This window comes from Pipistrellus hanaki (assembly GCF_964339955.1).
Source record: "Pipistrellus hanaki genome assembly, chromosome: 20".
Classification (NCBI taxonomy): domain Eukaryota; kingdom Metazoa; phylum Chordata; class Mammalia; order Chiroptera; family Vespertilionidae; genus Pipistrellus; species Pipistrellus hanaki.
In genome coordinates, this window is record NC_140522.1 from 1,288,071 (window position 1) to 1,304,665 (window position 16,595).

The 16,595-nt window shown below is 45.2% G+C and overlaps 1 protein-coding gene across 13 annotated transcripts in view; it reads right to left on the minus strand.

Annotated features, from left to right (window-relative positions):
• CFH (complement factor H) overlaps positions 1 to 6,526 on the minus strand; it is a 132,458-nt gene extending 125,932 nt beyond the window's left edge. For all 13 annotated transcript variants that reach the window (XM_084868659.1, XM_084868665.1, XM_084868655.1 and 10 more), the window contains exon 1: positions 6,057 to 6,526. In XM_084868659.1, coding sequence (XP_084724785.1) covers positions 6,057 to 6,114 — 58 coding nt within the window. In that variant the 5' untranslated portion in view covers positions 6,115 to 6,526. The remainder of the gene's footprint in view (positions 1 to 6,056) is intronic.
• Between the last annotated feature and the right edge of the window lie 10,069 nt (positions 6,527 to 16,595).

Here is a 16,595-nt window from a genome sequence, read left to right on the forward strand (position 1 = left end):
TTCCGCTAATATAGCAGCCTGTTGATACACATGCTTCCTGTTCTGTTATTAAGCTAATGCAGGGGGAAAGGAATACAATTTTCTCAATTGACTTATTCGATTGAAATTATTTTTACTCACACAGCCATCTATCAAAAGAGTAATCTGGCCACACACACAGGAATGTAGGCTGTTTGCTGGCCGACGAGTTTTCTTCCTTTGAGTTATTGTTGTATTTGCAGATGACACATTTACACTTCTAATTATTTTAAAAAAAATACATCTTATTGATTTTTTACAGAAAGAAAGGGAGAAAAGGATAGACAGTTAGAGAGAGAAACATTAATCAGCTCCTCCTGCACATCCCACACTGGGGATGTGCCCGCAACCAAGGTATATGCCCCTGATAGGAATTGAACCTGGGACCCTTCAGTCCGCAGGCCGACTCTCTATCCACTGAGCCAAACCGGTTAGAGCAGTGGTCAGCAAACTCATTAGTCAACAGAGCCCAATATCAACAGTACAATGACTAAAATTTCTTTGGAAAGCCACATTTTTTAAACGTAAACTTCTTCTAACGCCACTTCTTCAACATAGACTCGCCCAGGCCGTGGTATTTTGTGGAAGAGCCACACTCAAGGGCCCAAAGAGCCGCATGTGGCTCGAGAGCTGCAGTTTGCCGACCACTGGGTTAGGACTCCACCTCTAATTCTTGATTTTTCAAATTTAGTTCGTTGCTTTTTGCCAGATGGAAAAGACAAAGGCAGACATCTCATAATCTTCCCACCAGCTTTTCACAATATTCACTGTGTGTTCGTTTATCAGGGGTTCCCAAGTGGATTGATTACCCTTTTTGATGTCAAATAATACTTAAAAGTGCTTCTTTCATGGACTTGAAATGCATATCTTGACTCTGTAAGAAAAAGATGTCGCCCCGGCTCGGTTTTCCCGTCTTTCCACGGCCATCGCCAGTTTCTTAGCTCTGATTGCTCTCATCCATCACCTTGGCTCTCATCCATCACTCTTAGCCGCAGAGTTTGGACAGTTGGCTTTGTCTCCTCCTGCAGGCTCTACTTAAATATTATTTCCTTCCCAACACAGCTCAGGCTTCATCATTACGTTATGTTTACTAAACTTTCTCTTTTTTATATATATAAATATTATGTCTATGTAATATCCATATACATAGATAAGAAGGCGTTTTTATTGTATGTTAATATTGAACACATTGTAAGCTCAATAAAAGGAGGTGTTGTTTACTAAACTTTCATCAATCCTCCCATTCATGTCGGCTCCCTAAGGGAAGGATCATCTCTGACCTCTTTTTTTTTTTTTTTAATATTTTATTGATTTTTTTAGAGAGAGAGAAAGGGAGAGAGAGAGAAACACTGACGAGAGAGAAACATCATTGATCAGCTGCCTCATGCACACCCCACAGGGAATCTAGTTGCAAGCTGGGCATGTGCCCTGTCTGGGAATTGAACCAGTGGCCTCTGGGTTCCTGACTGGACATTCAACCACTGAACTACACCGGCTGGGCTCTGTCCTCTTTTATATAGCGGAGGGACTTTGATGAATATGCAGATCTCCTCACTTTAAATGTACCTCCTGTCTACCTGTGTTCTAATCTGGAATATACTGAGTATTTCCAGCTCATGTCATTGCAAAATATTTTAAAGTGATGATTCACCGAATGGTGTCATATCAATAGGCAAGCCGATCTTATGACCTGGCTTTTACTTGCCTGAATTGACAAAGAGCTAACTGTTCCAAGCTCATTCTTAAAAATGTTCAATTAGACAAAGAGTTATTTTATCCCAAATAGTCAGAATGCTGGCTCAGATGTACACCGACCACATTCCCTTGTGTTAAATGGACAGTTCTTTCCCATCTTTAGATCTGGAAGTTTTTATTCTTATTTATTTATTTTTTTTGAATAGCCATCATATGTCTCAAGTTCTAAGTTAATGAGTGTAATCCAAGCTTTCTCACGTGTAGGTATTTACTTGGTTTAAACAATGAATACTTCATCTTATGTGTTTACAGAGTCCGTTACATGCCCGTTAATTTTCTTCTTTGGCGAAACACTATCTGGATGAACTTTTTATTTGCTTGGTCTGGTTTTCTGAGCGAATAAGACAAAATTATTCGGTCTGTAAATATGTGGTATGAATGGATTTGGCTATTGAACTAGAATAGGATTCATTTTACGCTAATTTGAGGAACAAGATTATAAAATTTTAATCAAAGTTAAAAACAAATACACTTGATATTTTAAAAATCAGCACTCACCTAACTTTCCAACTTTCAGATTTTAAGGAGGTAGTATTAATATAGACACACAGAACTAATTGCTGGTTTTCAATGTCAGTGCATCTATAAACTTGTTTGAAAAGTATTCTTAATCCAAGACAATAAATTATAATAAAATTATACACTTGAGAAAACATGATCAAATCCAGAGTGCTTTGGTAGACTGAAGTTGGTCTTTTTGTTCAATTAGTCTATTTTTCTAGAATTATTTAGCATCTGAATAATTATCATGACAATCTTGGGGATACAAACGAAAAGCCAAGGGAAGAAAAACATCACACATGCTACCCATAGTACCTGTGGCTCTTGGGGAAGTTCAATGGATGGAAGAGTTAGAAAGATGGGACATCGCTTCAGCCCTCCAGTCTTATAGAACTACACCAGCCCTTTGTACAAACACGATGTTCCTTAATCTTGAATGCCCTCCTTGTCCTCATCTGGCCAACTCCTACTCAGCCTTCAAAATCCACCCAAGATGTCCTCACCACCCTGCCATACTTTTCTCTCCACCCTACCCCACTCCATTCTCTCAGTCCAATTTGAGTCCTTGCCTTGTCTAAATGATCTTATAGACTCCTTTGTGTATCTCCGACACAATACTTTCTATGATCAAATACACTATGTTAGTAAAATGCAATAACCGTTCCTTTTGTTTCCCCATCAACTGGCCACCTTTTGGAAAATGATAGTGTGGTACATAGCTTCAAATCAATCAAGAACTGATGGTTGAATGGATGAATGAATGAGTTAACAAATGAATGAATGAATATGAAACTATCTAGGACCTTTCCCTTATATCTATAGGTTATAGACAACTTGTGGAAGGGCATGGGAGACGGTAGCAAATATAAAAGGTGAGTGAGGACCTGGGAACAGAAGTTTAGTTGCATGAAGCCAAGAAACTGTGCCATCCTGTCCACGTGCCCTATGTTTGAACTTAGGCTATGCTTGCTGAGGCCAGGAATTATTTTAATTTAGCTCAGAAAAGCTTTTGGGAGCCTTGAAGGGAACATTTTTATAGTCTCTCTTCTATCTATTACATTTCGAGTTAACAAGATTTATGAGAAACTTGGCTCTCTCTCCATTAAAGTGTCAAAACAAATAAAAGTGCGCTGTCAAATCTTTTATTCCCCTTTCCCTGTATTATTTTTGTTATCCCCCCCCCCCGTTCCATTACGTCCCCTGAGACACATTTATAATATTTCCTTATCGTTTTAAGCTAAAATGTAATACTTTCCCAAGCAATTACATCATGTTCTTTTTAGGCATTATGTTCTGAAGAAATGGACAAAGTGCACCAGAGTGGGGAGAGAACACACAATGGATTGGTTGGCAGAGGGTCATGGCCAGGCAGGGCAGGAGGAGGAGGAGGAGAAGGAGGAGGAGACAGAGCCTGAAAGAAGGGAAAGCGGTGAAAGCTGTAGAACAATCAGGGTTTGAGCAAATAAACGTGAGTCCACTTAGACTTTGGCTCCAGACCCGGCAATCAAAGGCCAATAAGGAATCGCTGCTAACCAGGGCTTCTAACTTCTAGCTAAGCATAGTGTTAGCGATCCTTAAACAGCCCCCTTCTCCTTTAACATTTTAGGCAAGAGAAAGAGGGGCATACGCATTTTTCCAGGACGTGCCTACGCTTAAAAATTACAGCAATGTGGGTGGGCCTTGGGGACATGACGCTAAGTGAAATAAGTCAGACAGAAAAAGCTAAGAACCATGGGATTTTGCCCCTGTGTGGGATAGGAAACTGCAACTGGTGAACACAAACAGCCCAGTGAAGTTGGGGCATTTCTGAGGCTAGCCTGAGCTTCGCTTTCAACATTGCAGCTGTGCTTAAGTTAGAAAGTGGCGGACTAAGAGTCATTCTCATGATAACGCATCTGGTGCTCAGCTCCCCGGCAGAACCTGATGTCACACGTAAACATTCGCAAGTGACACAAGGAATAGAAGCTAGAAATAAGTTGCCTGGTATCAATGGCCTCATTGAATAACATCAATGCCCTTTATCTAATTTTTACCACCAATACCTTGTAGCACCCAACTTTAATATTTCAAACTCCGCTCTGCACTCGCTGAGAAAGTCTAATTGAATGTGGCATGATTCCTGAGTCGTAAACAGAAGCTAGACATAGACTGAGTGTCTACATGACAAATGAAGTCTGCATAAACCCCTCACAAACAACCTGTAAATACATGGCGGGACACTACACGCATTGCTATTAAAAAAAAAAAAATGACAATAACACACGTAAAGAAACAAGTTTTCTGTGGTTAGCCAGTATCATTGTTCCGGACTTTTTAATCAATAATATTTTACTTTTAAATACTGGTTGTAACATTGAGGTGATTGTATACCTACTTTGAAAAGTGGCCGGATGTATAGGTTACACGCTAAAAGTCACACCATAGTATGTTAGAACAAGGTAACTCAAAAGGCTCTATTTTTCAAAACGTAGGAAGCACATTGGAATAAACGTATGTAAGTTACTGAAGGACATAAGTTAAAAAAAACCTGCCTTGATTTTCTAGGACGAAAGAGAGGGCCTGGTTGTGTATGAAGATTTCTCGGTGCTCAGAGGCTAGTCTGAGGAAGCCTTACACTCAAACCATGTTGGCTTAGCGGAAAGTTCTGAGAATCTAGGGACGCCATTGCAATGCATTTGGCTCACCGATGGCAATCATGTACCTATCACATCATCGCGTGTCGGGAACCAGGAGAGCAACTTTGTTCAGTCGGGTTTAAGAAACACATTCATCGATCAAAAAATAGAGACACTTGGCTCTCTCAGAATTACATTTAATGATGAATTCAGAAATTGTCCTCCTGATATCAGAAGAAAGTCATTCTAGCTAAAGACTGTTATTCTAGAATCATCCTTACCTACAACCCCAGAGAAAATCTCTACTGAACAGAGTAGGTACCCCAGAGAAGGTGTGTTCTTCCCGTCCACCCAAAAAAATTTATATCACATTTTCATTCTAATGATGCAAGTAATGGTCATCTATAAGACCATGGTAACACCAGTTCTAAATGACAGATGAATATGTCTTTAAGAAGAGTTAATACTACAGCTGAAATAAATCCAATCGTTATATGATTTGAAGGCTTTTGCTGCCTAGTTTCTTTAAAAAATATATATATATTTTATTGATTTTTTACAGAGAGGAAAGAGAGAGGGATAGAGAGCTAGAAACACAGATGAGAGAGAAACACCCATCAGCTGCCTCCTGCACACCCCCACTGGGGATGTGCCCGCAACCAGGGTACATGCCCTTGGCCAGAATCGAACCCGGGACCCTTCAGTCCGCAGGCCGACGCTCTATCCACTGAGCCACACCAGTTTCGGCAACTGCCTAATTTCTATTCTGCTTCTGCATATATTCCCATGCTGCTTCATACTTTGACATGGAGCATTTTAGTGAAAACAGAGCAAAAAAGAAAAAGAAAAAAGGAAATGATATCTTAGGAAAGTTGCAAATGGAAGTGACTGGAGGCACCACAATTGTCAAAGCCAGTTCCAAAAACACTTTCCGAAAACTTCCACGAAGCTCATTTAGAGTTAAAGGATCAGAATGCCCTGCCAGGAAGCCACGCAGAAGCTTTAAAGTTCGGTGTCAAAGCCACTCAAACACCAAGCCACGGGGCAGGAATGAAAGCGTTTTTTCTAGAGCACACTGTCACTGCCGCTGCCCGGAGACTGTCAGCGAGTCCCTGGTAATAGAGCCGCAGAAAAAACAAACAGAAAGTCTCTCGTTTGTACTCTTACCTTGGGCTACACAGACAGACCATAGCGTGAGCCACAGGACCTGTGCGGGGAGCCTCATTTTGGGGGGCCTGTCAGGGGTGCATGGAGCAGCTCACGATGCCCACTGTCCCTCTGGGTGTCCTCTGGGCAAGCTGTGGTCCGTGCAGGGACGTGCTGGCTGCAGGAGGAAGCTGGAGCTCAGCTAGGGAACTGGGAGCTGAGGGACGCCCCGCCCAGCAGGAGGGACTGTCCAGGGGGAGGGGAAGGAGCCCACTCCTGGCTCCCGCTGAATGGGGACGCGGTGACCTGCCCCGGCTGGGTTGTCATCCGCCCAGGCCGCCTCCCTGCTGGACGCTCTGGGGTCCTGGGAATGGGCAGCTCTGGAGGGGTGGCCCCTGGATTCCGGAACCCTCCCCTGGCTCCCACCCAACGCGGGTCCACTGTGGGAAACCTAGGAGATGAACTAACAGGCGCTCTTTGAAACATCCTCTGGTGGGACTGGAGGTGGGGCGAGGCTTGCACAATCTGGACCCGGACGGTGTGTGTGTGTGTGTGTGTGTGTGTGTGTGTGTGTGTGTATGTGGTCAGCTTTGCCAAGAACGCGGGGCTGGTGGATTGGGGGGGAGGGGGCACCTGCTTTTCTGCAACACGGGCCTCAGTCCTCTGAGGCTTGTTCACAGGGTGTGCAAGCAACAGGTCCACATCCTGAGGCACAAATGAGTTCAAAAAGCACGAAGTGAAAATGCTGCTTTTACACTGTACTGGGACCATCTGCAGGAAGAGGATGCAGGCAAGTGGTTTGCTGTTTGGAAGGTGAAGACAGCCTGGGGCCAGCCACAGGGTCAAGACACCCAACAGCACTTTCTCCCAGGCCCCCCCAGTCCTCCCTCCCCGCAAGCCCTGGCCCCCTCCCGCCCCTCAAAGGGCGCCCTCTCCCCTCTTCTCTAAGAACATGGACTCAATGGGCCATTTTGGTGCTTCCTATAAATCAAATAATGGTATTGATTCCTCTATGTGTGTGTTTATTTATTTTTTAAGGACTTGTCATTTGAGTGACAAATACTTTTCTAAAACATATATTTTTTTAAAGAAATTTTAAAAATATATTTTATTGATTTTACACAGAGAGGAACTGAGAGGGATAGAGAGTTAGAAACGTCGACGAGAGAGATACATCGACCAGCTGCCTCTTGCACACCCCCCACTGGGGAGGTGCCCGCAACCAAGGTACATGCCCTTGACCGGAATCGAACCTGGGACCTTTCAGTCCGCAGGCCGATGCTCTATCCACTGAGCAACACCGGTTTTGGCTAAAACATATTTTTATTGATTTCAGAGAGGAAGGGAGAGGGAGAGAGAGGGAGAGAAACATCCATGATGAGAAGGTATCATGGAACGGCTGCCTCCTGCAAGCCACACACTGGGGATCCAGCCTGCAACCTGGGCATGTGCCCTTGACCGGGAATCAAACCCTGACCACCTGGTTCATAGATTGATACTCAACCCCTAAGCCACACTGGCTGGGCCCTGGGTTCCATTTTGATTAGAACCTGGGCTCTATTCTCTCTCGTCGTTGATGGTTCTCTCTCCACTCCCCTCAGGACCCAATAGGAAGAGGACCGAGGGAATTGGTGTCTTTCCTCCTGGCGCACACCAGACACGATGCACAAGTTGCCCTATGTATGCGTGGACGAAGGGAAAGGTCATTTTTCCAGGTTCATTTCCAGACACCCTACTTTCCATATAGAAACCTACACACCCCCCAGCCCCCTGTGAGCGGACCCTGTGGCCTCCTCTCATTTAATAATGGGCCCAGAAGACGAGAACGCTGCCTCTGCATTTTCTTCCATCCTGTTTGGGGGGAAATGGTATACACAGGGGCCTCCCATCTTATTCCTGGCCCTGGCTGTGTCACGTGATGCTCTAACACCAGGCTGTGAGCTCTTCAAGTAACCCACCCTCCTCAGGGAGAAGAGAAGGACCAGCCCCAGCCATCTCCTTGGCCCCTCCCTCGGCCAAATGGAGAACATCCGGGAAACACAGAAAGCTGGGGGAGATGGCGACGGGTGGCCCCCTTTCCTGCACCCGCTGCCTCCTGAGTTCCTAGACATTCGCCCCCGGGTACCCTCTGGAGCCTGTTCAAGGCTGCGGATGGATCTATGAGCTCAGACTCCTGTTTGCTCTGCACGGAGATGGCCTCAATCTTTCCAGCTCCACCGACCTCGCAATCACTGCTGATTAATGATTGATGCTCCTGTGTCGTAGACGAGTTCTGTGAGTCCCTTTTCACACGAGTGGCAGGAGGTTAGGACCCAGACGGTCTGGCCTCACAGTTAGACGTGCAAGCAGCAGGCTCACAGCCCTTCTGACTCAGTGTATGGCCAGCCATCTTTGCTGCGAACAGAGGGGACTCTTAGCATGGGTCAATGCCATGAGCAAGGGCCCCAGGCAGTCCCACCCCGAAAATAAAGGGAAATGCAAAGGAGCGGTCACCCTAGACTTCTGATAATAAGAGACACGTGCCCCCAAACTCCGAGGAGAGAACACCCACCCTTTGGGGTCGGTCCCTTGAAGTGGCAAACCTTTTCATCGTTTTGATGGGGATAAAGACCGCCAGGGAGAATGAAGACTTTGCCTGCGGGGACTGAAGAAAAAATAAGGAGGGGAGGGAGTTAAAAGCTTTTATTTTTGCTTTTTTAAAAATTCTGTTTTCACAGACTGCAATAGAAGACACCGTGCCCTCAAATCTGTGTCAAGATCATGTGTCAAGGGCAAATATACACATGTGTCAAGATCTTAATCAAGGGCAAATATAACATCTGAGAAGTCTTCCCCACACACATTAGCAGGAAGCTTTGGCCCTGTGAGCGGCTACCTGATTCCTGGCGAAAGTTTGGAATAATGGCCATGGGGGTCTTCCTTGTGTCTACATGTTATGCGTGTCTATGGCTATGCATAGCATATATGTAATGCTTTTCAACTTTAGAGGGGCATTTTAAAATTATTTTGTAAAATTAAGTCCTCTTTGTGTTTAAAAATAAGCCTTAATATCAACAGCATATTTTTAAAAAATATATTTGATTGATTTTTTTTTTTTTACAGAGAGGAAGGGAGAGGGATAGAGAGTTAGAAACATCGATCAGCTGCCTCCTGCACGCCCCCACTGGGGATGTGCCCACAATCAAGGTACATGCCCTTGGCCGGAATCGAACCTGGGACCCTTCAATCTGCAGACTGGCGCTCTACCCACTGAGCCACACCTGTTTCGGCTCACCAGCATATTTATGGAAAACTGAAACTTGACTCCCTCCCATGTGCTGATAAAACAGAGTTTTTTTCGGGCTGCTGGGCTGTTCTTGGTAAGATTGTGAAAGGGTTATGTTTACCTTTTGCGTAATCTGGCTGGAAAACAAGGATTCTGTGTTTAACGAAAATGGTTTCCTGTATTTCTTATCGTCCTTACTGGATCTCTGATTGTTTGAGAAAATGGATCCTTCGCCGTTAAAGGGGACACGTTGTGGGTGTGGGTGTGTTTTTTTTTTTAACAACTATACAGTTCCCCGGTATTTGCCTTTGATTTCTTTAGTCGTGACTTTGGTTCAATGAATAACTAAGGATTGTCTCACAGTGACCTATGATCTCATTTAATCGAGTGCTTTATACCTTTTGATAAGTTTTTACAAACTCCCCCCCCCAAAATCAAAATCGAAATGAAGCCTCGTTGACCTTGAACTAATTTTGGGATTTTCACCAGGGTCCCTGGCACATCTCGAAAGATGTGTCCTGTCTTCCTGTTGGAGATATGAAACGTATAGGCTTGCTTGATGTGTTAAATTAAACGGGAAGCAAATATATTCATAAAAATAACATATTTATTGCAAAACAACCTAAAGAAAGTTCTAGCATCAGAGACGTGATGCTAGAACTTTCTTTAGGTTGTTTTGCAATAAATATATTATTTTTTATGAATCACATATAGATTATTACACTAGGTAATTGATACATTATTAATATAGTAATTAATACAAGTGTTCCTGCATTAAGTACTTCCTCTTCAAGGACATTCATGGAGAATTCTCCACCAGAGACAGGTATCTGATAACTACTATCAGCCTGCGTTCACTTGGACCTTCCAGTCAGTAATGGACCTTCCAGTGCCTGTCAAGGCCACGGGCACAGCCCACAACACGTTATGGATGGGAGCCCGAGACCTGTCCTTCCTCCCCCACATCAGTAACAGGAGGCCATTACATGGATGACATCACGTGAACGTGTGAAGACCACCCTCTGAAGGTCAGGGGGGCCTTTGCTGGAACATCCGAGAGGGAGACGGTGGGTGTTGAACCCACAGCACACGCAGGGCCCATGCCCTGCAGCGAGGAGTCCATTGGTGGGGTGAGATCCCCAGAAGCTGTGGTTGAGAAGGTGCGAGCTTGGCTGACCCCTGAGAACATGGAAGAGGTGCAGGGCTTGGTGGGGATTTGGAAGTGTCGGGGGGACTTTGATGGAGTTCGGTCCCAGAAAGCACCCCTAGGATTCTGGGAGGGGGCAGGCAACAGCTCTCAGCAGAGGAAGAGATCTGGCCAGTTGGAGCCAGTTCCTTACAGCTTCTTCCTGGAGATCACGTGAGTCACTTCAACTCTCATTTCATTGTCCAAAGCGTGCACTATGCACGCACTCAACATAAAAGCTATGAAGTGTGGCCCTACTGTGCGCCTCCGACTCCCTCCTCTCATTACTTCCTGATTTTTTGGGCTTAACCTTTATTCTCTGGTTCTCCCACTTACATTCATTTTCATAACTAGTTTTGCCATTTCCTTCAAATCTTAATATTATATCTGAGTGGACTTATTCTTTTTTTTCTTTTCTTCTTCTTTTACTCCTAGTGCTTTCCAACGATGGCTTCTCCACAGTTACCGAGGTCCTAATTTTGATGCATCTTTTTTCTCCCCTCTCTTAGCATTTCATAATCACATTTTTTAAGACAGGCTCTTGGACTCTTTCTTGATTTATTGCATATTCATGAGTTTATTTCTCTTATACTAAAATGTCAACTTGACTGAAATTCCCAGTAACCCAAATGGCGCCTTACACACTTAGCACAATATTATTGACTCTATTCCTTATGCTGTCCTTTCCATACCCATGATTTATTTCATAACTTCCTAGTCCCTTCCCCCCCTCCAAATTTCTATTTGGAATTTGTGATTTGGGCTGTGACTCCCTCCCAGTCATATACAGCAGTCTCTGTTTTGTATTTCATGGTTGTTTCCATTGGAGTTCCAGAGGCAACTAGATAAAATTCCAGAAGCAAAGAATGCTTAATTGACCGAAATTGGGTAACACTTTGGTCAGTAAAAATATTTTCTAATTGCTTATCTTTTAAAGCCCATTGTTATTACAACATGTTACATTTTCTTGCCTGCGGGACCAGGTGGTCTGAGGCTGTGTGGTGGGTGTTGTAATTACTGCGGAATGTGAAATCGGGGACCCGGATGTGGAATGTTCATCCATGCCAACGAGCTTGAAAATCAGCATCCAAACAGCAGGGAATTTGCTGAGAGACAAAATGTAAGGTTGTTAGCTTGGGGAGGAGAGGATTGTGGGCCGAGAAAGGCGGGTGATTGTAGCAGTGCTGTGAGATTGCTGTGTGTGTGAGACATAAATCTACTGATCAGTGAGGAAAGTTCTCAGGGTCAAGTGGCCAGAGAACTGTCTTAGGTAAACAGACAGTTGTGGCTGCCCAGCAGCGGGCATCCCAGCAGTGCCGCCTGCTTAGTCATGGTGAGAACCAGCTCCTGTCCCTGCACAGTGGGGGCCGGCGCCAAGCCCTTTGCCAGGAGGACATACACAGCAGATAGGCCTTTCAGAGCCCAGGCCAGGGAGCTCAGTTGCAGGTTCGGTCCCTGATCCCCCCCGGTCAGGGTGCATCCAAGAATCAACCAATGGATGCATAAATAAGGGGAACCACAAATCAATGTCTCTCTCTTTCTCTCTCCTTCCTCCTCCCTTTTTTCCCTCCCTCCCTCTCTCAAATCAATCAATAAAACATTAATGAAAAAAGAAACTTTCTTGCTCCCAATATCCATATATGGAAGATTCTTCTTTCTCATTCATTGTCCGTAGTATTTGATTGCACTTGGATCAGATGACCAGGCAGACAAAAAATAAAAAATAAAAAAGGTAGAATTTTGATTTCTTCACACTGGACAGCTATTGCATTGGCTGTTGTCATTTTTTAAAAAATTTATTTGATGATCTAAGGAAGAGAGATTAGGGCCCTGACTGCATAGTCAGGGATTACTGCATGCTTTTCAAACTCTTGGGCCACACAGGTTGAAAATTGCTGCTCTAGAATAAATGACTGGCTCCTAGTTTTATTTTTCTAAGCCACTGAGTTCCACTTAGAAACTCAACATTAGCCCATCATCTGGGATTGGCTCTATAGGGAGCTGATCTTCAGCGAGAGATTGTAGCAGGGAAGGGATGTGCAAAAGAAGGAACAATGGGTGGGGGGTTAAACCACAAAATTATTTGATTTATTATCCTCATGGTCTCGGTCCCATCTGAACTGTGTTGTTGTTGTTTTGTTTTTTTAAATATATTTTATTGATTTTTTACAGAGAGGAAGAGAGAGGGATAGAGAGCTAGAAACATCGATGAGAGAGAAACATAGACCAGCTGCCTCCTGCACACCCCCCACTGGGGATGTGCCCACAACCAAGATACATGCCTATGACCGGAATCAAACCTGGGACCTTTCAGTCCACAGACCGAAGCTCTATCCACTGAGCCAAACCGGTTGTGGCTGAACTGTGTTCTAAGTGAATTAAACTCCGGCTAAATTATTTTTGAAGGGTTGCTTGAGCACAACAGATAAGTCACAGAGAAATGATGGCCTTAGATAATTCGGAAGTTAATGCCTAGGAAGGTCATTGACTAACGGGTCTTGAAATTAGTGGGAAAATTCACTTTTGAGCTGTCAGGTCATTACCACCTAATGGCATCCAGCCTTTCTGTCCCACCCTGAGCCACTGGACCACTCTCTCAGATGCAAGTGAGCGCACACGCTCGAGGGCTTGTAGGCAGATAGAGAGGAAATGGGCACGCAGAGGACAAACTGGAGTGACTTCTTATTTCTGGGTCCTAAATCTGGGTGCATGCCTTGTCAAAAACGTTAGTCCTTCTATCCTTAAATCTCATGCAGGGCACCTGGGCGAACTCATCACATGTCGATGTATCTTGTGCTGATATTTGAGCAGAAGGGGGTGGACTGTCCTCTTTCCAGATTGCTTTCTGCCACCTCCTTCATTAGTGGCCGGATTAGTGAACTGTGCACAGAGCCAGTGCAAAAATTGCACTCAAATCATTCAGCTCGGTCGCGCATGCTCAGCTGGGTCAATCTGAACTCAATATGGTGCACGTGTCTTATGCTTTGCACGTGAGTGTAATTCAAGGCGTCTGCTCTAATTGCCTACATGGCCTGGCTTCTACCTGCGGAATCTATAATATTTTTCTGATCATCCACACTTATTATTTTTATGGGAGCTCAGAAGAATCACCGAGCAGCCAGATCCCTCCCCTCCTCCCCTTTTAACTTCAGGACATTTATTTGTTTCCGTTGCTCTGAGGGTACAGACTGTGGTTTATCTCTTAGAAAGTAATCAAAGCTGTTCAACCAGTTGTGTGAAACTTGAAAAGCGTAATTAAGCTCATTAGTTGCTAAACAGCAAAGGCATGTTTGTATTAAGAAGACGCTACTAGAGAAACAGAGTCAACACTCGAATTTTAAGTAACTTATATATTCAAGCTGCAGAAATCAAGCGAGTCATGGACACAGAGCTACCATTTAACACCTGGAAGCGGTGAGCAACCAGAAAAGAAATAAAAATACAAATTTGGGATACCTAGGCATAATTAATATCTATATCACACTCTAAAGGAAATATATGAATTTCAGAAATGTTATGTGTTCATATACACAAGGGACTTCAATGTCTATAATGACGTATGAAAACTGCGTGAGATTCTTCCAATTCTCTTCACTTATTGTTATGCGCTGTGTTTACGCCTATTTGCTATTTGTGATGAAAACTGTTAGCTTATAGCCTTGGGACATGCATTAACCATCAGGAAGATTGGGCTTCCATATCATTTATACCGAAATGGCTACTGAGCATTAACTTTAGCTTTCTGTAGACTCTATAAAATATATTTACAAGATTTCATTGTAAATCTCCCAACATAACATCTGGCTCATAGTAGTTCCTCACACGGCACTATGACTATGTGAACGTTTGTAAGTCTTTATGTTTGAGGAGTGACAGAGCTGTGACCCAGTCCATCCACTTACTAAGCTTCTTCTTCTTCTTTTTTAAAAAAAAAAATATATTTTATTGATTTTTTACAGAGAGGAAGGGAGAGGGATAGAGTTAGAAACATCTTATCGACCAGCTGCCTCCTGCACACCCCCCACTGGGGATGTGCCCACAACCAGGGTACATGCCCTTGACCGGAATCGAACCTGGGACCTTTCAGTCCACAGACCAATGCTCTATCCACTGAGCCAACCGGTTTCGTTCACTCACTGTTGTTGCTCATCTGCTAATTGACAACGACCGTGAATGAGAAAAAGAGATCCTTGCTGACAAGTTTGAGGGTGACAAGGGTCAGGGCACAGGGATGCCTCCTGCAAGCCACCCACGAGCAGGGCTGGGGACAGTAGGCACCCGGGAATGGGAAGACCCGAGGTTAACCCGGAGTTCCCGAGCCTGCTGGAGAGTTCCCGCCCAGACACATGTGCTTTGTGCCTAAAAGAATAACGCGGGGGCGATTCCCGGGCTATTGAAACAGAGTGTGCTTCCTGGTGACTGAATCACACTTGGCACTGAAGGATTCTCCCTCCGGCTCCGTGTTCTCCCTCCGGCTCCGTGTTCTCCCTCTGAAAATCACGCCGCAGCCAGAGTCAGAGGCAGATCAGAGGCAGATCCTTGGGCAGAGGCGCATCCTTGGGAAGGATGCACAGATGCGCATCTGGAGGGAGCGCGGAGAAGGGGGAAGGAGCAGGAGGAAGGGGATGGACGATGGGAGCCTGCCTCCTGACAGGGGTCCACTGGGAGGCCTGTGCCCACATTTCACACCTCAGACGGGCGTTCGTTTTCAAATGACAGAAAGCACTAGCCACGTGGGCACTTGTGTTCATATGTCTTCATCCATCGCCACACGCCCTCCTCCTGTGCCACTTCCCTGCGCTTCTCAGGGGGGGATTTGTGGATTGAATGTGACTTTCTCCTTGTCCACTTCTTCTCACCGTGTCCCCTTTTCGATGAGGATGAAACAGCTCTGATTCCGCTCACGCAGCGGGCCACGCGTGGAATGTAGGGCAGGCCTGTTACCTTCTCTTCCCGCCCGCAGAGGGATGTTGATAAGGGGACCCGTGAAGGTGTGAATTGTAACCTATAGAGCGGAGTTGAGACTGTTTCTAAAAACGGATCCCGGCGTTATAGTAGAAGGGAAGCTTTCACACACACAGCGAGAGAGAGAGAGAGAGAGAGAGAGGCTATGAAATGGGAGGGCAAAGGGGCACAGAGCACAAAGGAAGCGCGAAGGAGGGAGATATATTTTAACAGCAGGATGTGGCGGGACATGACACGGAAAAGAAAGGGCATGAGAGTAGACTGCAGTATAGAAAGACACGGCGGCAGGAGAGGCAAAAGCCAAAATCCGTGACCAAATTAGAACGTCTGCCTCCAGGGAATTGAAAAATATACCAAGGTGAGCAAAATACCTTCCAATTACAAATTTGGGCCAATGCCCCAAATGGCCAGATTTTAACAATCGCAGGATAGTATTCCTTATGTTACACTATTGTTTTAATTATTTTTTAAAAAATTTTGAAGTATAACATTTTCCACTTGGACAATTAAAAATATTTTTATTGATTTTTATAGAGAGAGGAAGGGAGAGGGAGAGAGAGATAGAAACATCAACGATGAGAGAGAAACATCATTGATCGGCTGCCTCCTGCACGCCCCACACTGGGGATCTAGCCCGCAATCCGGGCATGCGCCCTGACAGGAATCGAACAGGTGACCTCTTGGTTCCTGGATCAATGCTCAGCCACTGAGCCACACCAGCCAGGTTCCACTTGGACAGTGTTAAGGCACTGAGGGTGCAAAGGAACAGAGGCCTTGCTCATTTCCATGGTCTTCCTTGCAACCCCCCCCCGCCTAGCCCCCATGAATGAGGGTATCTCAGATAACCCCAATCTCGCCATGGGCCGTCTCATCGCTGAGTCTCGGGCCCTATCCCGTCATGGACAAGCGTTTTGGTTCTTCTGAGCAAGGAGGAGCCCTGAAAGCATGAGCCATGCCCTGGGGGTGCCTAATGGCTCCCCTTGCCCTCCGATGCCCATGCGCTCAGCGTCTGTGGACCCCGATGGAGTCAGTTTTTGGCGCAAATGGGACCTGGGCTTGTGTATATGGCGCTTTTCCCAGGTGAGCAGGCTCTGAGAGTGGAAGACCAACTGTGGTCCCTCCGGTATATGCCCTCCTCTCCCTG